Source organism: Clytia hemisphaerica, unplaced genomic scaffold (genome assembly GCF_902728285.1).
Source record: "Clytia hemisphaerica strain Z4C2 unplaced genomic scaffold, Clytia hemisphaerica genome assembly, whole genome shotgun sequence".
In the NCBI taxonomy this organism is placed as follows: Eukaryota; Metazoa; Cnidaria; class Hydrozoa; order Leptothecata; family Clytiidae; genus Clytia; species Clytia hemisphaerica.
The window spans coordinates 142149-169159 of NW_027104495.1; the positions used below are offsets into that span (position 1 = coordinate 142149).

At 36.2% G+C, this 27011-nt stretch overlaps 2 protein-coding genes across 2 annotated transcripts in view; both read right to left on the reverse strand.

Moving 5' to 3' along the window:
- Positions 1-633: 633 nt before the first annotated feature.
- On the reverse strand, positions 634-2356 carry LOC136821634 (WD repeat domain phosphoinositide-interacting protein 4-like). The gene has a single exon (XM_067077846.1). The coding sequence runs from the start codon at positions 2325-2327 to the stop codon at positions 1293-1295; it is 1035 nt and encodes a 344-aa protein (XP_066933947.1). The 5' UTR covers positions 2328-2356; the 3' UTR covers positions 634-1292.
- An 811-nt stretch (positions 2357-3167) lies between these two features.
- The window catches only part of LOC136821643 (cytoskeleton-associated protein 5-like), a 35599-nt gene continuing 11755 nt past the window's right edge, over positions 3168-27011 (reverse strand). The window contains 42 exon segments of the mRNA XM_067077853.1: positions 3168-3345; positions 3757-3852; positions 5227-5294; positions 5530-5595; positions 5894-6047; positions 6477-6575; positions 7338-7475; positions 7751-8323; positions 8497-8836; positions 9134-9372; positions 9664-9854; positions 10331-10406; positions 10408-10467; positions 10863-11066; positions 11321-11470; positions 11857-11979; positions 12188-12448; positions 12596-12790; positions 12966-13094; positions 13515-13631; positions 13633-13722; positions 14299-14380; positions 14588-14880; positions 15370-15427; positions 15846-16009; positions 16351-16467; positions 16591-16680; positions 17210-17320; positions 17611-17700; positions 18202-18261; positions 18735-18902; positions 19144-19272; positions 19884-20048; positions 20348-20542; positions 21268-21381; positions 22381-22484; positions 22762-22906; positions 23244-23324; positions 23435-23525; positions 24303-24382; positions 24556-24679; positions 25040-25233. Coding sequence (XP_066933954.1) covers positions 3253-3345; positions 3757-3852; positions 5227-5294; positions 5530-5595; positions 5894-6047; positions 6477-6575; positions 7338-7475; positions 7751-8323; positions 8497-8836; positions 9134-9372; positions 9664-9854; positions 10331-10406; positions 10408-10467; positions 10863-11066; positions 11321-11470; positions 11857-11979; positions 12188-12448; positions 12596-12790; positions 12966-13094; positions 13515-13631; positions 13633-13722; positions 14299-14380; positions 14588-14880; positions 15370-15427; positions 15846-16009; positions 16351-16467; positions 16591-16680; positions 17210-17320; positions 17611-17700; positions 18202-18261; positions 18735-18902; positions 19144-19272; positions 19884-20048; positions 20348-20542; positions 21268-21381; positions 22381-22484; positions 22762-22906; positions 23244-23324; positions 23435-23525; positions 24303-24382; positions 24556-24679; positions 25040-25233 — 6117 coding nt within the window. The 3' untranslated portion in view covers positions 3168-3252.

Here is a 27011-nt window from a genome sequence, read left to right on the forward strand (position 1 = left end):
CTATATAAGAGCATAAGGCTTATGGCATGGACCAGGGGTTTAAGTTCCCCCTAAGAAAATAGGTACCCCCTGTGATTGGTACCCCCTGTGATTGGTACCTCCTGTGACTTGAGTAAATCTTCTTAAATCTTATATTTTTATAATAGACGATATCGGCTTTCCGAATTCTCCCCGAATGATTACCCATGATGCATTGCGCAAAAAAATTCACGGACGATATTGACTTTCCGTGAATTTTTTTGCGCAATGCATCATGGGTAATCATTTGGGGAGAATTCGGAAAGCCGATATCGTCTATTAAAAAGAACAATGATGATAGTTAGATAAAAGCAAGATATAAAATATAGTTCCCCAGCCCCCATACCTTACTGTATAAAAGTTAGGTACCCCAAGAGATCATAGGTACCCCCTGAAATTAAAAAAAACCAGCCCCCAGCCTTTTTCAGGAAGATTTTGGTTGAACCCCTCCTGCGGGCTGGGGAGGGGTTCATACCATGACGCTTCGATGGCCAAAATGTTAAGAACAAGTTAAGAATATTTTAAGGCTTTGGAGACCCTATAACATCCAATTTCTTAGGAAAATGGACACAAATACTCAAAAAATGGTGAAATTAAGAACATGTTAAGAACATCTGAAAGCTCAAACATTTTGAATGTTCTTATAAAAAAACGTTTACCTTAACAGAAATAAATCAAATTACCAAGTGGGTACTCCAGTAAATTAAAACATTCCTATCAAGGAATGAATTTGCGTTGGAATAATTTTTGGAAAAATCTATACAAAAATACAGAAAAACTATTTGAAAGCAAGCGCTAAAGTACTGTAAACAAAATTCCATATTAGGTATCATAAATTAAATACAAGATTAAAATTTATCTACAAGCATAATTTGCCGTACAAAAATACTGCATGCTGATTTAAATTGAATTTTGAAATATCAAGCATATCATCTAAAAAAATACTTTCATAGGATATTTTTTCGCGGTTAAGCTCATTCGCTAAATTTTAAGATTTCGCGGGGACTTAATTTTGCGGATGGCACTATAAAGAGACAATATTTTCACTACGTTTATCGAAATTAGGACCGTAAAATTTAATAACCGCAAAAATTTATCTCATGTAAGTATTTTGACGTTTGATTATAACGGTACTGTAGTTAAGGGAAAATCAGTCAGTCAAACTTCCGACTTTTGTCTTCAAAAACACTGCCCAATTCGGTGTTTCAAAGAGAAAATAATTTCATCCAATCAGAGACGACTATTCAAACCATTCCACCAATCAAAAGCGAATCTCATATAAATTCCTCATCATTTCCGACGTCCACAAACAAATCAAATGATTCTCGATTACAATTCCCGTCTTTGGTGAAAACATATTTATTGAAACTTCCATCGTATGAGATGGCAATGACACTCGACCCAGGCCCAAAAACACACAAACACGGACACTCAGCTTGAACTGAAAAATTAGCCAATCCCCATTGCGATTCTGCATATTGTCCGAAAAAGCCAACTTTAGATAAAGTTGAACGCTTATTTTTCGCAGGTTCCTTCACAGCGAATATATGGACAGTTCCTTTATCACTTGCCGCGCAAAGATACGAAGAATCCGGACTAAAATTCAAACAGTAAAGAGATGCAGGGTCTGTTCCCCGACGTAGCTCGATTAACTGGCGACGTGTCTTGATTTCGAACACCCGTATAAGAGTTCCCTTCTTCGAAGCTGTTGCTACGTAAGTTCCCAACTGATTCATTGCGATGCAAGCTATATCATGTTGGTGCGCGTTGATGAGACAAGGCGTCGACGATAATCCAATCTTTGAAACGTCTAAATCAACCAATTGAATGCTACCTGATTTCGGTCCTGGAAATACACACATTTGGCTGTCAATAGCAACGGAGAGTTCACACAGACCACGTGGGTTATCACGCGTGTCGTAACAAAACAATTGCGTAGAATCATTGGGGAAGCTGTACGCATATAGCTTTTTCTGTAAAACAACCAGAATCATGTTTTTACGCAAACGTATATTTAGAACGGGTGAACAGAACGTGTATTCAAAAACAGGCTTTTTAAGGTTTCCATCCCAGATAACAACACGGTTCTTGGCGTATTTCATGTGGCGGCCGCTTCCAACCAGCGCGAACAAATTGGAGCGGTTCAACATATGAACTTGACCAATACCGCCGCAATCAGGAACATCTTGGCGTAACACATTAGCCAGTGGCTCCACATTATACACTGTGAATCCGCTTTCGGTTCCACAAACAAAACATGAGCGGTTGTAATTGACGCTCAAAAAACGCACGTCTTTATTCTGAGTCATTGTTCTTCGAGTATTTTAGTTCATTTTTTATTCCTGAAAAAATAAAAAAATTAAGTTATTAAAAAATGAATGGAATTAGTTTGCCCATAAAATAAGAAATATCAAAAGGCCAACATGTGTAAATGTTGATATCATATAGCCAAAGATATTTCATCTAGACAATCGAAATGTATGCTAGTATAAGGGTCATTCCGAGAAAATTTCATCAAGGGCTGAAGTATGCACTATGCGTGCTATCAAATGACGAACGAGTCGCCATTTTCCGTAACACTAAATAAGCAGAAAGGGTAGAACCAAGAGAAGAGACTCCAAGACATTTTTATTAGCATATAAATATAACAAATTAAAAATTATATAAAATGAAGAAATATTCTATCGTTTCTTACAATAAAGTGAACTTTGAACAGAATTTCTAACTTCGACAAATTTTTAGGAAAAAATCAGATAAAAATTTTAAGGAGTTAGTTATATATCGCATACGAAATGTGCATTGCATGCTTGCTCGAAAAAAATAACTGTTTTGTGTATCATAATTTAGTATTCTTACTTATATATATTCAAATTAAAATATGCTAAACTAACTAGCTAAAGGTAGAAGCATTTGCTGTTACTTACGATACATTGGTTAGAAATTTCCGAAAAACTTAAATCATGTAATAGCTACTTTTTCACGCACCAAAGAGGTCAAAGAGCTGGAATGCTGGTACTTCAAAGGAGATTATCTTGTACTTTAAAGTTAGTAAGTTAGTTTTACTCTTTCGAATACATCGGAAATAAATAGCATTTTTTCTAAATTGATCTTTTAAGTGGGCCAACCAATCTTGAGCCGATGAGTGCGTCAAGTTTAAGAGCTTTTTATTCACAGTTGCACCATTGGTCAGTGTCTTTCGTTTTTAAAGCTACCCTCTCATAACTATTTTCAGAATTACTTCTGGCCACCCTTTATCAATTGTAACCTTCGTTTGATGTCGTCCAGATCGAAATTTTTCTTCTCCTGTGATTGCTGCGAAACCTCAGGCTGTAAAAAAACATAAATATGTTAGTGGAGGAAAAACACGAATTCGAGGAAAATGAAAACAACATGACATTTTCTTTCATAATTTCATTATTTCCAGACGGTGTCAATCGAATAAGTTCGAACGATAATCGCGATTGAACCAATCGAATGTAATCGAATACAATCGAACGTAATCGAAGCAATTGAACGCCTGATCCTGAGTAATATTCGATTAAGATTCGATTGCGTTCAATTGATTCGGCGTTCGATTCGTTCGATTGACACCGTCCGGTTATTTTGCTGAAAATTGTAAGGTGAAGTCTCTCTTTATATACTTCGCTCAGTCGGAAATCCGCCTGGGATGAAAGAACGTTGTTTACTGAATGGAAACATGTGAATTTAAAAAAGTGTTTGTTTGTTTGTTGGACGTACCATTGATTCTTCTTTGGGCTCCGGTGAAGGATCTTTCGCTTCGTGTGATGTCATGGATGAAGGTAACGATTGTTCAGGTTGTGATGAGGAGGATGGCTAAAGAAGAAAAACATAATTTGAGTTAAACCTTTGAAGGTTACTCTTAGAGTGAAATTCTCACGCAACGGAGCAAATGATAACAAAGTTAAGGAGTCTGAAAAGTGAGGCCTAGAAAATAAACCAGAGTTTATTAAAGTTCATGGCAAAAGACCAGGGCAAACCGGTCAAAAGTTTCACCCAGTATACCATTTTTCGAATATTGGATGAAATGTTGGACCGGTTAGTGCCCATGTAACAAGCCACATGCTAAATGGACCTACCTAACAATGAGAATCAGATAAAAATAGAAAAATTGCCAAAGAGTAAGAAAATGCAATGAAGAGCTTGAAAAGATAGTACAAAGAGAATGGTCAACCAGACCCAGGCTAAATGTTCGACTTAAGGTTGGTAGACCCTTAGGCAGTTTATGGACCAATGAAAATCTAGACAACGGCGATTTCTGGCATATTTCCGGCATTTTCGGCCGAAAAAAAATGTTTTTCGAAAATCGATCTCCGTCACATTTTAGGTATTGTCATTTTGCATCAGTGTGCAAAATTTCATAAAATAATATAAAGTGCAGCTCGAGAAATTCAAGAAATACTGTCTTTCCGGCGAAAATAGGTTTTTCCGGCGATTTTTAAATAGTTCCGGCTTCAAAAATCAATTTTATTGAAAATTTAAACCTGCTTGTTGGTGGGCATTGCTATTAATAATGTTTTTGAATGAAAAAACAACCAATTATAAGGAAAAAGTCAAATGAAAACGCAGAAAAACGGTGATTTCCGGCATTTTTGGCTGGAAAATTTTTTTCTCAAAAATCGGACTCGGTCATGTTTTGGACATTGTTAATACGCATCTTTGAGCAAAAAAACAGAAAAACTAATGATAAAATCTCGAGAAAATGCCATAAAACCAATTCTTCCGGTATTTCCGGCATTTTCGACCGGAAAGTTTTATTTCTCGAAAATCCGGCTCTGTCACATTTTGGGCATTGCCATTTTGGGCATTGCCATTTTGCATCTTTGTGCCAAAAATCAGAAAAAACTAATGAGCCAATCTCGAGAAAAGCTGGTAACAGACGAATGGACGGACGGACGAACGAACGGACATCGGTTAATTTATAGTACCTCCAGGTAGGTCCAAAAAAAAGGGGAAAAAAGAAAAAGAAGAAAAAACGTGTTGGATGAAGTTTGTTCGCCATCAAACATTTGATCTAACATTTTCTGCAAGATCATAGACTCTTAACATTCAAAAGCTAAACGTTTTTGATTTTTACACCCAACATTATATCCACCACTGGAAATGTTGGATGAAATGTTGGACCGGTTTGACCTAGCCTTAAGATCTGAAAATATTTCACTTTCGAAAGAACTTGAATGTAAATCTTACCGGAAGTTGACTTTTATTTTTGAATTGCTCTTTCAGCATTTTCAGTCGGTCCATATATTTGGCGGATTCTGTAAAAAGAATAAAGGTGAATGGTCAGAAATTTTCAAATAGACAGAAGTAAAAGGATGATTCGATCAATGTCTAGGGTAGAAAGGAGTCAAGAAGATTTTTAACAAAGGACACTATATGTTTTTCTGGAAGTAATGGTGCGAATTCATTAACTAATGGTGCGGGGTACTGAAATCCAAAAAAGAAATCTTCATTCCATTTCAAAGGTTTTTTAATGGAAACGATGAGACCTACCTGACATTTGAAGATTAGAAGGTTCAGATTGACTCGTCGGTAAAGAACTGGGCACTGGAGTAGGACCTGGACAAAGAAGAACAAAAAATATAGTATAATGATACGCAAGCTAGAAGAGTATGACCATGTACAGACGTTACGGTTCCGTATTGTCCAATACGAAACTGTCCCGAAAAAATTGCGAACGTCAAAAATCGAAAAGTCAAAAAAGAAAACGTTACCAAGCAAAACGGATCAAAACGGTTTCGATTCACTTTTTTTCATCGCAACGGAACTGATCCGTTTTCTTGCTCCGAAACGTTCCGAAACCAATATGAACCCAAAAGGTTATACAAAGATCAATAGCTTTAAATAAAATCCATACCAATATTATCTCCGGGAGCTTTTCCTTCATCCAATCCTATTTGGTTGAGCGATCGTTCGATGAAACTTTGGAAGAAGGGTGAGGCGTTCTTTATGAAAGGTTCCACGTTCATATCTGGATATTTCTTCTTGAAATGATATAGTTCCAGTATTCCCTGTTGATCAGAAGGTTAGGAAGTAAAATAAAATATGCTTATAATCACGGTTCAATGTAAAACCACGAGGGAACTAATTTTTGGAATGACTAGTTTTTGCGAATCAGCCGATATTTGATAATTTGATATAAAGAAATTATGCTTTAACAAAAGAAGTTCTCGCCGCACAAATTATTTCATAATTTTACTTTTATTTACCTTTTCATTTGCCGAATATATTGTCACTAGGTCATGAAAATAGACCGTTTTTCGCGGTTAGAGAGAGAAGATTCTATGATGTGTCATAGATAAGACTTTATTATGTGAGTATTGCAAAGCGATCCAGGTAAGTCACTCAATTCGCAAGCAAAGAAGTATTGAATCCACCCATACACCCCTCGGCGGTCACACCGATGACGTGAAGATCAATACAAAGAAAAAACAACATACAGCTCTTGATTGTTCCTTGGACCCGATTTTCCGGAATATTTCAACAAGAGCTTCATTGGTGGGTCCACCGACACTGATTGGCGCCACTTCCACTGATTTCTGAACAGAAATAACCAGGAAATAAATTAACCATTTGGTAGTAAAACGGCTCTTATAAATTGCTCCACAATAAAACAATGCCTGTCTGAACTAATGTTTGTTAAAACTTCCGATATAGCTCAATTCGCTCTTTAAACTTGCTGTTAATAAGGGACAAAAGTACTCTACAATGGAATTTACTATTATTGAAGCAAAGCTCTAGTCTTACGTTAATCGATAATGCTCCTATCATAGCCTGCAAATAATAATAAAGTCCAAAAAACCCTATTTTTGGATATTTTTGGGCCCAAAAAATGAGCTTTTTCATATTTAACACACTGTAATTCTACATCTTTGTGCAAAAAAAATAGGAAAAACCAAGGAACTTGGACGAACAGACGAACACAGGTTAATTTATAGGACCTCCAGGTAGGTCCAAAAATGCTATAAAATAGTAAAACCAATTAGCAAACGGAGAGTATTCTTGAAAATGAAGTCTTTTAAGAAAAGAAATGAGAGAAAACAGAGAGTCATGAACGGAGCCCGTAAACACAAGCATCAGTATCCAAGTATAAACTTATTCAAGAGACACAGAACTGACTACTTTGCTTACGTAAAAAAATAATAAAAAATGTGCTTTCCACTCCAGGTAGTAATCTATAGTGTATTTCTATACTGAATTGTGTTCTAACTGATCATTTAACTGATTATTGTTTAACATCAGCCTAGTTTTCCAAAGAATTAATATGTATGAAATTATATAAAGATAGAACCCAATTTTACCGTAACAGACGGTTGAGCAGCAGTATGGGTGGTCGTAGGATTACCGCCAGTAGTCTTCGGTCTTCCGCAATGTCTTTGAATGAATGATGGTACGTCACTGGCGTTCGGATCTTCGATCGCCTTCAAACATTCTAACAACTGAGATAAAAAGAAACATGAGATTGGAGTGTGATTTCCGGGGGTTACTCAGACTACATTCACACGATATGGTGCCGTTTCAAACCGAAACGAAATGAAGACATTCTATTGGTTAAATTCAATTTTTACGTCACTTCTTTCAGAGCGAAACGGAGCCGCTACCTGCGAACATGAATAAACCAGAGAAATTAAGGCAGGTGGGTTGTGGTGAAATCAACCTTTTTTGAAATTAATGCAAATCTTGGTGGTATAAAATATATGATATAATGATATACCTGACTACTTCTCAGTTTGCACAGCGTTGACAACAAAGCTTTGACCGTTTGTTGAGGTCCACGATCTTCTTTGGCTTTCCAAAAAGCAGTCGGTAAGATCTTATAAAAAGTATGAATGTCCAGTAAGACGGCTTCCAAGTTCACTTCACTGATGAAGTCGGGTAACAAGTGAGTTAGTTTCCACATGCATTTCATGACCAGTTTCAATAAAGCTGGAGACGTATTCGAATTTTCACTTAGTTCTTGTAATAATTTGATGCAAGCACCCAAGCAATGTGTCTTGTTAGAGTTTGTGATAACACGTAATAATAACCGGTTGACAATTTGCACTGACAGTTCAGAACCTTCGAATTTCTCAAGTGATTTATCGTTGAGGGTGGTGATGAAAAATAAGATAACATCTTTAAGAACGTTCTTTGAAACGACGCGAGCGTAGAAATGCGTATCGAATAATGCGAGTAAACCGCTTAATAGTAGCTTCAACAAACGTTCCAAATTTTCACTAGAGTTTTCCTTATTTTCCATGTGTCTCGAGAACAACATTTTTAATTGAACAAGCGCTGTCACCAGGTACTGTGAAAAGGAAGACATAAAGAGTTTAGAATAAAAAAATACAACAATGAACGTAAATTTCTCCAGATGAAAGCTTCCAACACTTCCGAGGACTTTGGAGTAAAAACGATAAAAAGTTAAATTGAAAGACTCGAAAATATGAATGAATGAATGAATGAATGAATGAATGTAACCTGATCGATGCGTTTCAAGATAGGTTCATCCATTTTTTTCTTCTTGAACACATCTTCAATTTGGAGGAGATTCTCCATGGCAACCTGGATGTCAGCGCTGGAAATCTTGGCAATTGTCAAATCAAGAAGTTCAGCAATATCTTTGACCGAAGAATGAACTGTCGTCGATTGTTTGTTAGTGTCGTACGCTTGACGTAAGTTCGTCGGGATATTGGCTGCTTCCATGACGGCACTGATATTGACGGACTTTAGCGTGGGAATGGACCCAGTAATAGTATCCTCGTCACCTTCGATAGCTTTAAAGTCCAACTCGAATTCTCGCTTGATGGCCGGTGCAGTTCTATAAAAAAAAGAGGATAGGACAGTAGAGAAACTGTATGACTATAAAACAAAACTCTTTAGAGCGTTAGGAATAAAGTAAAGAACGAGGAAAAGTATAAGGAGAATAGTAAGTAAAGCAAATAGTTGCTTTACTTTGGTATGGTACCATGTAGAAACCACTCTCAAGGACCGTGCGTGTGCTATCAAAGCAATGTAAATTTTAACAACATTTTCTAGCTTTTAAAGCCATTATTTACTGCTTTTTTTTTACGGTTTATGATTTAAGTCTAACTAATTATATTGTCTGACAACTTACTGTGCTCGAACCATAGCTCTCAATGCTGCAAGGTCAGGTTTAGGCGGTGCGCTGCCACCATCTGAAGCATCAACAGATTTAGCGACCACAGGCTCTTTGGCTGCTTTTCCTGGTTTAGCACCACGTGCACCACGTGCGGCTACAGGTGCTGCTTTTTCAACGGGTTTCTCTTTCTCTGCTTTCTTGTTACCAGACCTCTTGATTCGCTCTTCCAAATAGCTGGATTCTTTTTCTGCCAGCTAGAATGTGTAAATTATATGAAATACATTTTAAAGGAGACGATTACATTGATGATCTATCAGTAAAGTTGCGAGCTTAGGAAGATATGGCACTTACGTTAAAGAATGTATATAACTTTTATCTTTATAATATACGCCACAAGAAAAATCATGGCTTTTGCACGTTTTTAAATTTATCGCAGGTATTTACTTACATGGAAGATTCTTTCAAATCAAACATCAAATTATACGCAGATCTTTCCCAATTATATAACCACTATCTCCACTGAACCCATAAACCCAGTGACTTACCCTTCCAATATATTTATAGACAGTGTCTCCCACGATATTGTAAGCAGCAACAATACAGTTGAGTGCGGCCGAGCGGACACCATTGTCACGATCAGCGATCTGTGCAGCGATGTCTTTCAAAACTTTTAGTGATGGTTGGCAAACCTCGATGCCGCACTTATTAATGAGAAAACCAAGCTCTTCACAACATTCTAAAGAAAGAAGAAATAAACGGCTCGAGTTTTCTCATTCTTCGTTAGGGGATGACGTCAGAGGTTCAAACAGCTTCGATGCTTTCTCGAATAAACTTCTATGTAGATAGAATTAAGGCTAGAAAAAACTGTTTGTTTGAAGTTTTTTTGTTTTTTTATCTGGATTATAAGTAGCGCGACAACCAACTCAACCTTCATAGACTTACTAGTCTGTCACTTGATGAGTTCGTAGATTCATTCTGATGAATAGAATATACAAACATTGTAACGGGACAGAAGTCATTTTAACTATATGGACATAACATGTTTTGTACGGCAACACTTTTGCTAGTGTTGGCAAGTTTTGAGCAACCTTTCGGTAGTTTAAATTTTTCATTTGGCAAAAACCGGGAGTTTCCGTAAAAACAACTTTACATCATGAATATCATTAATTTTTTAGTTTTAGTTATAGTCCATATAGTAGGAAAAAAACATACCCATTCTGGATTTAACGTTTTTGGATTGCAATCCTTCCATGAGATATGAGAAGATTTTACTGGCAGGATACAGTTTTGGTTGATTGCTTGACGATTCCACGAACTGATTTACGTACGTTGTCTTTCGGATCGCCGATCTAACGCAAGAACGTAAGGAGGGTAACAAGAAGCATTCTAAAGCTAATGATTCCCATGCTATCATAGCATTGTCTCCTCATTTAGAGCTTGTTACACTCAATACAAAATGGGGTTATTTTCAAAGATTTCTGACAATTTTTTTTTCATAAGTAAATCAAACATTTTGGTCTTTAGATATCTAAATTTTTCTGTGGGAAAAACAGGAAGAAGCTTTTGCGGTTAAAACACTTCTTGCGTTGTCTAAGCAAAAGTCATCGAAGTTTATTCTCCAAAAGTGTTTTGAATGGACTCTTCTTAAAGTAAGATAGATCTAGAGTGAAATCAAGACCAAGATATCCGGTTCAAAACGAGGCAATTGTTGTTCATGACATCATTCACAAAGAAAAAGACTTACCTTTCCAACGAGATATGGCATGAACGCTTGAGCTTCGAAGGGTGATAGTTGATAATCTCGGTCACCGAGCATCGAGAAGAGGTGTGAGATGAAATCTAATGCTTTCAACAGCACGGATGTGTTGGTATCGAAGAAACGCAATGTCACCCATTTCAAGAGGAGATCTAACGATTCTAACATGGCGTCTGTGTATGTCTCGATACTCTAGAAGGATGAAGGGAATAAAAGATTACAAACAAGGGGTTCCGTTAAGCTTTCGTTGAAAATAAAAAAGAACTAACGAAAAAAAATGATATTTAGTTTCTCGCTCAATTTGTCAAATGTGAAATTGTAATTGTATTAAATTAAGAACTGGGAAATCCTCAAAACAACTTACAAAGTGCGTTCTAACAAAAACGTATTTGATTTTTTTTAATTGTCCTTCAGAGGTAAACAATGGGCTAATTATACGGTCATACCTTGGTTAAAATATCGATCGCTTCCAGATGAAATTTGAAATCTTTGTGAAATAATTTGGTATGCATTGAAGGACTAACGCATGGTTGGATTTGTTCTTTCAATTGTTCCACAATCTCGTCACGAGGAGCCGAGAAATTCCATTTCAAAACCTGAAGATAAGATGTAAAATGATTTGAAACAAAATTCGAGACTTGATATTTCAGATTTTATGTTGTTTGACGGTATCAATGGTTTTTGTTGAATTGGGCTATAGAAAGCCGACACTTTTCACACTGTTTCTTTAACAAATTTTCTTGTAACGCCACACATGCTTCTTTCGTATGAGCTAAAAGAATTACACTCCCAAATTTGTTCTCTAAGTTCTGAAAAGTAGTCACCAACTAATCCCGACGAGTAAAAGCAAATTTAGACTAAAGACTAATATACTGAAATAATCTAATGGTGAGGGGAACAGATTTATTGGAGGGGGCGGTAATCTAGCGCAACAAACCTTGTTTCAATAGGGAAAATTTCACTCAAACTTGACGATTCTTACCTTAAGCGCCTTTTCTTCTTTCATTCGTTGATTCTTTCCCACTTTGTGAATGATAGGTGGACCGTCATCTTCTACCACGGCGTTCTTCTTCGAACGACTGCTACTACCAACCGCTTTGCTTGTCTGTTAAAGTGAAGAAATGTGACGATAAACGGGTAAATAAACAATACGGTTTATTGTCAACAAAAAACGAAAGACATCTAAAATCGTTTTATGTTACAATTTAATGTTACAATTCTCCCATATAAAATACGCAAGAGTAACAGAATGAAACGTTAAATTTTATAAAAGATGAAAAAAAAGTCTAAACTAAACACAATCTGCATAATACCTTTCGACCTTCCGCTTTGGCAGGCTTTGAGCTCTCCTCTTTCTTTCCAGCGGCTTTCTTCGGTGCAGCCGGCTCTTTGGAAACCTCCGCCGCTGCCGCAGCAGCTTGTGCAGCCATTGCGGCAGATTTGGCTGCTTGGGCGGCGCCTGCTGATTTCGATGCACCACCCTTGGCGCCACCCTTCTTTCCAGGAGCAGCGATGGGAACGCAAACTTCTCGAGCTTTCTCGAGGATATCTTGGATTGATTTCTTTGATGTAGGCTATAAACGGGAATGTGTTGAAAATGGATAATGGCTGTAGAGTGTCTCGAGTAGATAGCTCATCAAGTTTGTTCCAGATTAAAGTATATGGATTAAATGCATACAGAAATACCATTATAAAAATGATAAAAAATTAGGCCATCTTACGTCTAGTTTGGCTGTAGCTTTAGACATAGCCTCATAGCCGAGGTGAGCCATGAAATGTTGAACAGAAGCTTTGGCTGCATCCCTCACAGCACCATTCCTATCCTCTATACACGAGAACAAAGGTGCAATACAATCTTTGAAATCTCCTGGTAGTTTCTTCTCGTTTGGCAATACTTTGCTGAGCCAAGTCAATAACTGTAAGAGAAAGAAGACAATAGTCATATATAGCAAATAAAATAAAACTCGTGTAAATTCTATCATGCGCATCATCTTAAACAAAAACCTTAGAATGAGAAAATAAGCCATAAAGCAAGGCAAATCATATTGTTAAAACCAGTTAGAAATCATGTATTTTAAGTGTAAAACATACTGTAGCTCTGAGGTTTGGGTTAGTTTCTTTCATGGCAGTGGAAAGAATTTCGTTATCTAGAAGCGGTAAGAATCCGATCTTTGAATGCCACATATCCAGAGCTTCTTCGCCAGCTTTCCGTAAATGTGGCTGTAACAAAGAAAATGTAAGAATGTTTTTCATTGTTCTAAAACCTCACCTCAAGAGAATGGTGAAAAGTAGAGAAGGTAACCCACTCATTTTTATACCATGGGCTAAAGTGAAAAGAATTTAAGCACGTTTCAATCCTCTTCAAAGTCTCTAGCAGCGATAAGATTACACAAAAGCTAGTCGTTCAAATTTCGATTATGGAGCATGGTGTTGAAAGGGTCTAATCTACGTTCATACTTCTCCATGTCTGCCTATGCCCTCCTTTTTGCTAAATATACATGTAACTATAAACATGATTATTTTCAATGTCTTCACAAAATCAAACTATACCCTGGGTATTTCAAAGAAATTAAAACTTCCCTTCCTTCCTTTTTGCTTTTTTGCCTGTGTTTGCCATTTTTTATATAAAGGTGTTAGTACCTTAGCATCTGAGAAGGTTCCAATGATGCCCGGCAACATAGTGTTCTTATGGCGCGCCATTCCACTCCCACCAGCTTCTGCGAGTTGTTTGGAGATGTTGATTGCCATGGTGACCAAAACCTTTGTTGTTATCACTGAGACGTGCTTTTAAACCAGCCGGTAGTTCACTGATGTCCGGTGTGATAAACTTTCGCTTCGTTGATGAACCCTTGTACCTACAGGAAGTGGAGTCATAACAAAGTGGTTTTAACACAAAAAAGGTTTTAAGCGAAGTTGCAGCTGGATGGACTTAACGAATAGTTTTTATACTGCAGGCTAGGATATGATGATGACGGGTTTCTCCTTACAGAGGATGCCCGGTTCTGTATTGAGCGGTCTAGGAGAACGTACGTTAGAACCGTCTTACAATGTAATTTATACTGCCTCCCAGTTTGCGAGATCTGGCGTTAATCTTGCGTGAACCACTAGGGAACAAGGCCAGCGCACTCTCACCTCATCCACGATGTATTGTGGAATCAATACCTAGCAAAGGCTAGGATATAAAAGTACTGTCAAAGACATTCTAGCAAGTCTAAAATTCAAACTTGAAACATCCAAATACATGCTAGGTAAAAGCACGGGCATATCGACGTATTAAATAAAAGTTACTTGAAATGAAGAAACTTTCCAATGGGAATATTCTTTAGAGAGTTACAAAGTTCAATGAAATCTAAGAATCTGATGACTAATATGACATTCCAGTTGATAAGAAAAAAGTTTTTAGAGAGTAAGGAAAGTAGATTGCACCAACCTCTTCCAAGCCTTCTTTCCGTATTTTCCAGTTCTTGTCTGTGATTTTGTTCAAAACTGCGTCCGTTAATTTGTCGCTATTACGATAAATTTGAAAAATTAAGACATAAAATTTTCATGGGAATTTTGACACGCTTGAGCTCTGATACAATTAGACCCTGACACACAAAGCCTTCATAGATTGATACGCAACTACTTCAAGCCTCGAAAAATCGAACATCATTTTGAGGATCCCAAACAGTTCAAGATTAACTAGCGATGAAGTCAGGAAATATTTTAAATACCTGATATTCACTCGATCAACCAAATCATCCATGTTGACAACACCACCGCCATCACCTCCACCGTCTTCACCGCCCTCGTCACCGCCATCTGCGTCTTCTACACTATTTTCTTCTTCTTCGTCGTCTATGAAACGACGTATGGGCGCAGGCGGTTTCTCGTCTTTCACTTTCTCAAACTCGCTATCGATTTGTTGCAAAAGGGCGGCTTTTTCTTCTTCGAAAAACATGCGAATTGGCGGTCCAACGTATATGTAAAGGGTGGCGAGGAACTCGATAGCAGATTTACGTACACCCTGAGCAAAAAGAAAATGAAAATAAATTTCCCAAAAGTTGATTTTATTCCTGAGGAAATCATTCACACCTTCCCCTCTGTTGTCTATCTAGTAGTCGAAACTAGGTGTTTTTGTATCGGTTATTTATAAATTTAGGTGTTCCCCGAAGAACGGAACTTGAAATAATTAGAGTGTTACAAGTTTGAAAAAAATGAGTTCTTAAGCCGGGTTGTCCACTTTCGCGCGAGATCACCGAAAACTTTTCACATTGTTTTGTAACGTCATTGGAGATTGAAAAAAGACAGCAATTCCATTGGTCAAATATGGACGTTTCGCACCGGATACTCGGTTGATTGAAAAAAAGTTCCTAACTTCCTTCAATCTTTTTTTTGTTCGGCGAAACTTTTTATGACGATTAATCTTTTCGAGGCAAAAAATAATAGTTTTTTAAAAAATCTTTTGCGCGCTTCGCACGGAAATAAAGCGCAAATGGAACAATCGGCCTCTTACTGGGTTTGTGTGGGTGAGTGAAGTCTTGATGAAGGCAATATGTGGTTTCAAATCGATTCTGAAAATACAAAATAAAAATAATTTTGTAAGATAAAGCATATAAGAAGCAACAAAAGAAATACTGTATGAAAGTGACTAGGCAAACTAACCCTTTTTATGGGAATGGGTGATAACACTGAGCTTTAAAGACCCTAGGCTGAGCTAAAAAGGTTGTTTATGTTTCGTTAAGTTACGTAGTTAAGTTACCAATTGAAGCAAACGTTCGAACTTGTAGAGGCGATCCCTTTACATTACACCGCTAGCATTAGGGTACCACTTTCCACAGAATCCGATTAAAGGATTCTGGTATTGAGAAACAGCCTCCATGACTCATATAAAGCTCATTGGGTTATAAGTAATCTATAACGGCTAAATCTTTTGAAAAGATTAAAAGGGACTCACTATTATTGTTTGGAAAATGAGACGAAAACTCTTACCTGTATCCAAACTCCTTCAACGCGTCACCCATCCAATTCAATGATTCGGTATGTAGTTTGGGATTCTTCGCTTCTTCGGCAGATTTGGCGACTTTTAAACTGATGTAGTTCAACGAGATATTCTCGGCAAACACCTTCAATGTCTCTTTGACCTGAGTTTTCAGCTGGAAGATAATATTCAGTTTCAGAAATATATTAGGAACAATTATTAAAGAAACTTTAATTACAAAGTTCTGCAAAACTGGTAAAGCAAACCATGTATCAAACAAGAAAAACAGTTTATGTGTTATAAATTTCAATCATGAGAAAATTATAAGTGAGCAATTCTATGGCAACAATTCAACCTGGTAAGTAATAAATCCCATTCCTTTTTCTTCTCCTTCTTCTCTCCGTTACTCTTTTGTAAAAGATTAAAAGATGGTTAAAGTTCTTTTTGAAAACTGTTTGAGTTTGGAGAATTTTGGAAGAATGGAAAAGTAAAGAAAGTGAGGAACATATTTCTTACCTTAATGTCACCAATCTTTGAGATGAGCCCAGCAATGGCATACCATGCACTACGTCGTGAAAAGTCACGAGATTTTGAAGCTACCAAACCACACAGTTTGAATTTCGCACCCAAAGCCTAAAAAAAGAAAAGAAGTGCTAAAATTATTCGTTAGTTACTCCTTCAAGATATTACAAATACTACAGCAAAATATAAATTGATCAAGTTAAGGCATGAAGATTGACCCATTAAAACACTTACTTGGAAATTGCTGTCCTTCCATCCAGGCTTCTTGGCCAACGTCCGTATGATGACTTGTGTAGGTAGATCATCACCCAAAGTTTCAACTTTCTAAAAAGTAAGTTTTCGATACACGCTAAAGCTCTGATCTGAAGATCGGGAAAACTTAACGTCTGGAAGGTTTGGATATTTCCCCAGACCGCGTCAAGGATTTGGCCAAGGGAGGCCTTAAAACCCCCAGCCATCGTTTTCGGGGATGTCGAGCCAACCGAAAGGCCTCATCGAAGGCCTCTTGTGCTGACAAAGCAAAATTGACAAACGAATTTGTGCTGACGCGGAGGGAGAGGTGTGAAAAAGTTGTTTTCGTTTTGTTTAAAACTACCTGTGTGCAATTGGTAGAAGATGGATACGTAAAATGATTTCACTGTGATTTTATTGATGTTTCTGTCGACCACTATAATATCGATTCCGATCGAAAACCTTTTACGAGCATGTCATTGTCTGTCTGTGGTGGTGACAGTGCCTTGTAAGAATCAGTCCGACGCCTTCTTGCCGCTTCGACTTCTTGTTCCTTTAAGTGACATCGATGAAAATTGGGGAAATCAGTGACTAGGACTGGCAAAAAAACTTATATTCAAACCTTAGTCATTTCATCAACAGCTTCGAGCCGTTCTTTCCAATTGGCGCTCGCTAACTGTTTCAACCTTTCTTCACCGAACAGTTCTTCTGCTTTTGCGTCCACTGTTCCCTCCTGAAAACAAATGAGAGATGTTTTGGTGTTAATTGCACGTCTCCTTCCTGTACACGTGTAAGAAAAAAATCTTGAGAAGCAAACATGCTTTCATAAGCAATCGAATTTTTAAAAGCAAAGAAGAATAGAAAATAGAAGAGAGGTCTTCTTTATATGAAAGTGTAGTCCCGAATTCGAATCATTGTGTAGACTATATCATTAAAGATAACTGTCGAAATTTAAAGGACCTCCAAAATGCTACTAAGTCTAGGCAAAGAAAAAGGTAAATTGAATTGAAAAATAAATCGTACCGCTATTTCAGGTTCTCTTGGGTCTTCTTGATCGGCAGCGAAATCATCGCCCTTCTTTTTCTTCTTCTTCTCTTTCTTCCCTCCAACAGCCTGGAAACATTAGACGGAGAAATTGCTTTTTAAGGGATAGCCCAGTCACCTAGAACTTTTAGACAATTTTACGATTTCTTTCAGGGCTCGGCTATAAACTTCTTGTTTTTGTCTTAGCCCAATCGGAAATCACTCCTTGGAAAATAAAGAAACCAGTTAAGGAGTAAAACAAGACAAAAACTAGTTTTAGGTAACATCCTATCCATCTCCTCTGCTAATTCAACAATTCATTTGAAATCTTCTCAGATCTAAGGGGTATGATCTAACAAAGATTGCCACTGTGACAATATTGGAAGTCGCTTATAGGCCAGTCTATAATACCATCACTATACTGCTCGAACTTTGCAATAAAAATCGTTTACTAAAAAATCATCATGCTTAAAAATGAGTGAAAATCGTAAATTTTCAACCAAAATATTTTTTAAATTCTTAAAAATATGTTATGATATCACAGAAAAAAATTCTAACTTTATTAAAGATCTTTTCTTCGATGAAACTTACTTTGGCTTTGGGTTTTCCACCCCCTGATGTCGGCTTCTTCGCAGCTGGTTTTGCCGAATCCTAAACGAAAGATAAAATATCATATTGAAGTAAAAAGATCCAGGATCCTAGGAACTTGATGAAAACAAAATTCAATCCTGGGTGCAAGACTCAAAGAGCATTTTCTAAAATAATGAATGGGCCATTCCATTTTATAACCATACAAGGGGCAAACTGAGAAGAATTTCCAAGAGGTTTAAGAAAGTGTCTTTACATGTTTCCAGGGGGTAAAAAGCTATTCTCAAACTTCCAGGGGGTAAACGACTGATATTAGTTTGTTCACCCTCACTTTAAGAGATGAAAATAATTTTTTCCAGGGACTTTTTTGCAGATTTTGCTATTTTCCAGGGGGTATCCATACATTTCAAAGAAATTTGCTTTGACATGAAAAGGTCCACCCCCCACCCCCTGTATGGTAATTTTTTGGAACAGTCCAATGAAGGAGAATTTTTTTACATATTAAATAGTACCAAATAAAAAGATGAAATTCTTACGCCTCCGTCAGCAGCTTTCTTTGGTGGTCCCTTCTTTGGTGGACCCTTCTTGGTCGGCGGGCCTGCTTTCTTTTCAGAAGCAGCCGCTTTGGCTGGTGCAGCTGTCGGTGCACCACCACCACCACCAGGGGCAGCGGTGATCTCAGCTTTTTCACTGTATTCTTTGACCTGGAAAACGAATGTTTCTTTATCTATTAGGCACAGAAAATACATTAATGATTTCATTAACTCCAAAAAAATGTCGTAACAAATAGCTGTAATATATACTTTATGCAATAAAAAGTTTATCAAAGAATCAATTTTTTTGTTTGATAAAAATGTCGCTTTTTTTTATTCAAAAAGCAAATCAAACGAGATTTCTATGATAAAATTCAATCTTCAAAAAAAGGTAGCTAGCACTACACTGTACCTTATCCTGTTTAATTTTGTCGAGGCCTTCCAAATGAGCCGCCATCGCTCTTTCACCAAGCGCCTTCAATGCTGTTCCCAAACATTCAGCGGCCGAATCACGAACTGGTCCTACTGTGTCATCAAGTTTCTAATAACAAGAGAACAAAGCATTTCCTAAAGCTGCTCCTAAAGACAGGCAAATACTCACTAATGGTATGACCGAGAATGCAAGTCTTACCGAGACAGATCTGATAGTTACCTGGTCAAAAGACCTCATTGTTATCAAAGCATTTGCATATTCAATAACCTCTAAATGCTAAGAATGCACAGGAGATTTTTTTAATCTTAATGTCCCAAGTGTAGGCATTTTATTAATAAACATCATACTAGGCTATCAACGTTTTCAAAACGTTCGTGGGTATGAAATCATGTTAGAACTGGTGTAAACCACTCATCAGCTTGTCTGCGTGAATCAACATAGTCTGTATAAAAAACCCCGGTCTGGAAGCCTTTTGTTTCTTTCCATTGTTTCTTACTTGAACTTGTGTTGAGAAATTAGTTTGTTTTGCTCACTTTTTGTTCATGTGATTAAATTTTGAACCAATCCTAAGAGGAGTACTTGGTAACGTGATCAAAAACTGAGCAAATCGATTTTCATCTTTTGATTATAAAGAAAAAGCTAACAAAAAGTTAAAACAATAAGTCTTCAGACCAGTGTTTTTGTAAGGAATCAATGGAATCAATGAGTTTTGTTTATACCTTGACAAGAACAGGAGCCAGTGTCTTCAAAACACCTTTGGGAATTGTGGCAGGTGTGGCAGTGGAGAAGACTCGTGTCAGAAATTTACAAGTTTCATCTTTGATGGATGGATTCTTGTTATCCAAGTGGGCTACAACGTCCTCCATGATACTGTTAAGGTTGGTCTAGATAGAAAAAATGTCTGGTAATCATGCTTAGATTTATTGTGCAACTGGTTATTTATGTTTTTTCATGTGCCTTCCACGACTCAAACGATCTCAAAAATGAATAAAAAATGTCCATCTTAAAAAAATTACTTTGTAAAAGGCCAAACAGTATGAGTAATCTTTCATGAGCTTTTAAACTTTTGTCTATATCTTCGGAAACGAATTATATATAATTGATTCTATCTTGATGCGCGTGGAACAACTTGGCAACACTTGTTAGTGAGATATAACAGCCATAACATAAGATTATAACTTACAGAGGCAAAGACAGCATCGATGGCATCACGTAAAGATACCACAACATTCAACTTTTTCTCTTTGAATTTGCCCAATATTGCAGGTATCAATAATCCTGAATATGTTTGAAACTTTTTCCGTAGACCTGTGGCCAGCCCTGTCACACATTTGGCAGCAAGAGCAACCACATTGATGTTACTGTCTTTGGTGATAATCTGAAGAAAGAGAAGGATTGATTGAAAAAAAATCACTCTTTGCATATCTTTTGAAGGGATTTTCAGTGGTCGAAGTAAGCCTTTTCGTTACGATCGGTTATTTTAGTGAATCGCTCGTGTTTAGTGTCACTCGTACCATGGTTCAAGGCTGAGGGTTAGAAGATTTTAAAATTGCCTAAAAACTGTCTCATTTTGATGACATTAATTATTTTTAATAATGAATCTTTTGAACGAAGGAAAGATAAGCTCATTGCATAACAGAGAAATGACTTTTTCTTTTTAAGATATTTTGAAAAAGGTACACATTTAACATTCTTTCTATGATTTATGCCTCAAAAAATGTTTAAAATTAGTTTGTTACAAATACAAATACATGGAGAATTTTAGAAAATGATTGTTCCCAAAGATAACTGGACCAGCATTTGAAAATTTTTGGGTTGGTAGTTTTTAATTTTTAGTTGGTTTTAACCGATAACCGACCGCTATTTTGATAATATATTAGCTTAGGAATAAAGCTACTCTAAATCATTGTCCAAAAAAATTTAAAGTAGCTACATATGTTTAAGAAAAATTTCTTGAAAATAAATGATTTTTGGGACTAGCTGTTCCTTCTCAAAAGTATGATTACATGTTAGTGAATAGGATCAGGAGGATAATTTATGATTGAATTATTCAAAATAAATGGTTTAACTGTCGAAGGAAGCTTTTGTTAAAAATCATAGCACCTTTTTCAGGACAGCACAGACTTCTCCATACTGGCCTGGTTCGAGTTTAGGGTTCGATGCAAGCTTATGTAGCTCTTCTAGCGATTCCATTCTTTCTTGCCATTTCTTGCTTTCCTGAAAATAGAAATAACCTTGAAGAATTAAGCTTTTAAGTATTGGTCTAAATTTAGAATTGCACTAACAAGAAGTATATGAAACAATAATTAATAAATGAAAAAAGCAGTCAGTAGAATCGTAACTGAATTCTACAGGAATCGTTACAGTCTGTAGAGAAAGTTTGAGGTTTTGCTTTGCCCAGCTGTAGTCAAAAGCTTTGTATTTTGTGAGGAGCAGATGTTGACTTCAAGTGGTTTAACTGTTTAAGGTGTTTCCCCCACCAAAAACGCCAAAACTTATTTGTTGAATTAAGTTGACTTTTGGTCAAATAATAGAAATTTTACTGTGTATTTTATAGACCGTCATCAATGTCCAATATAAATTTCTAAATATTTATCAAAATTTCGAAAAGAATCAAAACGTCACAATGACATCACTTTTTCTTATTTCTAAGCAAAAACTATAGGGGACATGCATCAGATGAACCTGAACAATTCCTGAAAGTCAAAAGCTTGAAACAGGCTCTTTTTACTGCAGAGTTTCTAAAAAACAGGGTGCAGAAAATCACGTATAAAGTTTTTTCTTCACAATTTTATCTTTAAAATGACACAATTTGCTCCAAACTCCAAAAGCAGCCTCCTGCAATTTTTTTTGCAATATTTTCTTGTGTTTTTATTGCGTTGCAGAAAAAATTGCAGAGAATTTGACCTGGCTACACTCATTCTTTTCGAGCGCTGCTGTAGCCTTAGCTTTAGCCTCAGGGTAAAACCTGAACACATCAGCAGTCTTAAGTCACTTTGGATCACAAACTAAAGTCAAGCCTTGTCAAAATTACTTAAACCTAACGGCGGTAAAAACCTCTTGTGGTGGGCAAGGAAATTCTGTAATGACCAAAAAAGCTTTCCAGAAGTACAAGTTCATCAGCAAGGAGTCTTTCAAGATTATTAGCTTCAAAATCTTAATTTTTGGTAGGAAAACATCTTAAAAGACAAACATCTTAAAAGACAAACATCTTACAATTTGTTCATAGAAGTTCTTTGGTAATTTGCTTAGAATTTCCACAGGATCAAACATATCCCAAGGATCAATGGCCACCGCAGGTGCACCACCTCCACCAGCAGCTAATAAAAATAAAACAGTCTTTATAGTTTATCGTTGCAAAAAAAATAATTAAACTAAATTAACAGTATAATCAAAATCTAACGTTCTCCAAACGAAAAGACAGTCTTCCAAATATTAAACATCTTGGTTAACCATAAATTCATCAAATTGCTCTTTAAAAGTAGTTTGAGAAATGAGTCTGAAAAAGTCTAAGAAAGAGAATACAGAATTGAAAAAATCAGAATAGCAAGCAACAAATTGCTTCAATATATGGAATGATTGTTGTTTCCACAATACCTGGCCCATCTACTTCAGCAGAGCCACCTGTCTGCGCAGCTGGAGGAGGAGCTTCAGCCATCTTCTTTTGTTGTGAACGTGTAAATCGAGTGGGAACGGGAGGAGTTGGGTCAACCTTTTCCCACTCCTCTTCAAGTTCTTTGAGCTAAAGAAAAGTAAAACGAATTGCTGAAAATTGATAACTGATAAATTGATAATAATTTATAATTTTTTAACAGTTAAGGTAAGGTTGTAATGCCTTGAGAATAAGAATGAAATCATTTCTAAACATTACAAACTACAAGAATTAAAGAAAGTTACAATGAGCCCATCAGATTCATGAGAAAAGCAATAAAAAAGAAATCAACTATTTTATTTCAAAAGTAAGTGTTCAAAAAATACTTTAAAATTCTCTTTGTTTGAATGGAAAGTAACTTTCTTTGTTTTTTTCTAAGATTTAAAACATAAATTATCATGTGTATCATATGAACTCTATTACTTACTTGGACAGGTTTGATGTTTGTGAGTTGGGGTTTGATTGCATCACGAATCCATTTGAAAATTTCTATTGCAAGCTGCTTAGTCTGAAAAATAGACAAAATAATAGTTTTAGATGTTTAAAAGTTTGATACTACTTATAAAATTTTTGAATTTCAACTTATTTTACAGCCATTGAGACTTTGAAGTCACTTACCTCTGCTCTGACTGTTTTATCACTGTGAGATAGTAAAGCTGGGATACTTTTGACAAGGTTTTTCATCATGATTACTTTGCCTCCAAATTCTCTGAGAAAGAAATGAAATTAATATATCTTGGAAGTATTACAATTTTTCTTAATAGATTGCTATTGTTGTGAATTTGTGGTATTAGTTAAAGCCCCCAAGCTATCCTAATACACCTATCCATCTTATCAACCCTTAGTGACACACAGTGGACAAGCAGGTGGAAATAGGGGAAACTACATAGAATTTCTAATACATTAGGCTCAATTTTTTTTTTTGAATTTTTGTCCATTTCAGTCTATACAGCAAATACGGCAATAATTACCAGAATTTGGAACCAAAAGCAGCTTTTTTAATTGAATTGCAAAGCTTAAGACTTTTTAAGCTTGACACTTTTGATTATTTTTTTTTTCACTTTCAGTCATTTTGCCTTAGCAACCATCAGTTTTTAGTTCAAAGTTTTTCCATTTGATTTCTATGGACTTTTATCTTTAGGAATCGCGAAACTTCCACCATTCCAATTTTTAGGGGAAAACACCAAAACTTAGAAAGTTTTTCAATTTTTCTTGTTTTCCTTCATAAAACCCTCTAATTTAACCATAAAGCCCATTCCAATTTGGTTTTGAAGACTCTATTCTATTTGACCCCATAATCCTGCCCACTTTGTGAAATGAATAACATGCATCAAGGGAACTGGGGAACAGGTCTACAAGAATGCATGCTGTATATTGCCAGGATGCATGATGTATATTGCCAGGCTGTATCCAAAATCTGATGCATGAAAAACATTTTCCATGTCAGAGACACTTTTTGTATATCTAGAGACCAAACTGATTTTACCTGAGAGCTGTGCAAACAGTGAGTACAGAGCCAGCCACAATCTTTGGTTGTTTATTGGTGAAACCATTGATCAGCTCTTCCTAAGATTCAAAAGAGAAAAAAAATAAACATTGGAATAAAGCAAAAAGAGATAAATACAATCTAGATTAGAAACACTAATTTCAGCATTCTTCTTTTGGGCCAAAACTAATTGAAGAATCTGAAAGCTATAAGGGAATAATGATCTGTCACAGAAACCAGATTAAAATCTTACAATAACAACATCTTGTTTTTCAATCTCCACATACATCAAACAGATGTTTATACCAAGAGCTTTGGATTTTGGCCGTGCATTCAACACTTTTGCAACTATCCCTGCAACTACCTCACTGCAACATCTAAATGTCAAAAGAATTGAAATCTTATAAAATGTTATCAAATATATCACAACAAAGGCTGAGAAAGGAGCACATATATGATCAACAGGCAGAATCATTTGAGCTTTGTGATAGCACGCACACCCCTCCACACACACCTAAAAGCTCTGAGCAATCAACAGCACACCTTAATGTAGGTTATTAAAACTGGTGGATGCACGTCTTATCACATGTCTAAATTAGCAAATCTTAGATTTTAAAACTAGACCTGTATTTAAAATATTGACAGATTTCTCATTCTACAGCACTATTAGGAAAGTGAGACAAAAAATGAATAAAAAGCAAGGACAATGATTTTACAAAAATATCACATTGACTTACTTTGTAGCACAAGCAGCATTTTCAACAAATGAAAATGTTGCTTCTAATCCCTTTTCTTGAGCAACAGCATTTGTATCCAAAACAAATTTCTTCATAAGACTAAGAAAGTTGTTGTATTCTGAGCTCTTCTCATCGTCGATCAATCGAAACCTCTTTGCAGCTTCCTCATATCCTGCAACTCTTGCTTTCCAAACCTGTAAAAGTGATAAATCATAATTTATTGACAGATTGTTCTAGAAAGTATACTGGTTTGTTGATTTTTAACAGATTCCTTGAGCCTTTGATCCTTGCATGATTTGTATTGTTATTGATGAATATTGCGACATGAAAATAAGTACAGTAAAATTGATGATGCATGAGAAGCATGAAACAATATCCAAATAGTTTAAGAATAAATTTTTGGAGGGATCCTCCTCTGAAATTACTTTTTGCCAAGGTTTTCCCCCCTGATCATCACAATTTCCTTGATCAGCATACTACTATTACCGTAAAGGTTTTGTTTTGATTGAAAGGTCTAATGATGCTGATGTAGTAAAAACAGTGAAATTTTGAAAGATATATCTCCAGATGAGGATGAGGAACTGATAAGCTTCGATGTCAAGTCACTTTACACAAATGTACCTGTTGAAGAGGCTATAGATTTTTGCGCAGATTTACTATACTCTGGTCGATATGAAAAACCACCTGTTTTAAAAGAGACCTTCGTGAAATTAACAAAAATGTGTAGCTGTAACATACTTATGCTTACACATAAAGGATTCTATCACCAGAAAGACGGTTTAGCAATGGGCAGTCCACCCGCACCTTATTTTAGCAAACGGATGGTTGAGTATGTTTGACGATAGAATCAAGGATGATGCAATTAGGTGTTTGCAAGATACATGGATGATATTCTCCGTAATATTAAAACGAATCGTATCAATGACAAACTTGAGGAGATTAATAATTATTACGAGAACTTAAAATTTACTTGTGAACGAGAAGAAGATGGTTGTCTCCCATTTTTGGACTTGAAAATCTTGCATTCACATGAAACGTCCACATGGTATCGAAAACCTACCGACACTGGACTAACCATGAATTTCCACTCTTTGACGCCGAAAAAGTACACGCGATCAGTTATTTTGGGGATGATATATTGTATCAGAATTGCATGCAGCACTGAAAATCATTTTAAAACAAGTATCGAAAAAGCTAAAGTTTTACTTAGAAAAAACAAATATCCTACGTCATTTTTTGAACCGATTATCCGGAAAACTATAGAGAAAATTTCAAATCCTCCACCTGCTGACACCGAAAATGAAGAAAAACCTGAAAAGAAAATGTTTTTCGCGCAGTATTGAGGTAAAAAGTTACAGATCAGTTTGAAACGACTTTAAAACGAATTAATGCACCCGTGAGAGTTATTTGCACCATTAAAAAGCTGAAATCAGTATTACCCTCATTAAAAACACCCATTGAGAAATCAATCAAAAGCGGAGTGGTATATCAAATTAATTGTTCATGCTGCTAAGCGTGTTATGTTGGGCAAACTGTCAGACATTTAATCACCCGTATAGAAGAACACAAAAGATTGAGTACTCCAGTAGGAAATAATTTTGAGAAATGTAATACAACTCTTTCTATGGACGATGTCAAAATTATTGCAAAATCGAGCAAATCTGAGTATCATTTAATGGCCCTAGAGGTACTTTAGGTACAAGCCATTCAACCTTCGATTAATACCAAAGATGAATATAAAAGTAGATCATTAGTTATTAAGATTTGAAATTATCAAGGGACAACTTCATTGTTAACCCTTGATAGTCTCAAAACTTATCTGTTTTTGAACGAATGTTTTACTTCATTCAGAAGCTGATTTTTATGTGTAAAGAGGGATTTTTTGGCCCAGCGCTAGCGAGTGGGCCTTTAAAGAGAGTGTCACTATTTTTTGTCTGTGTTTCCTTCTGTCTGTCCGTTTTGGTAGAAATGG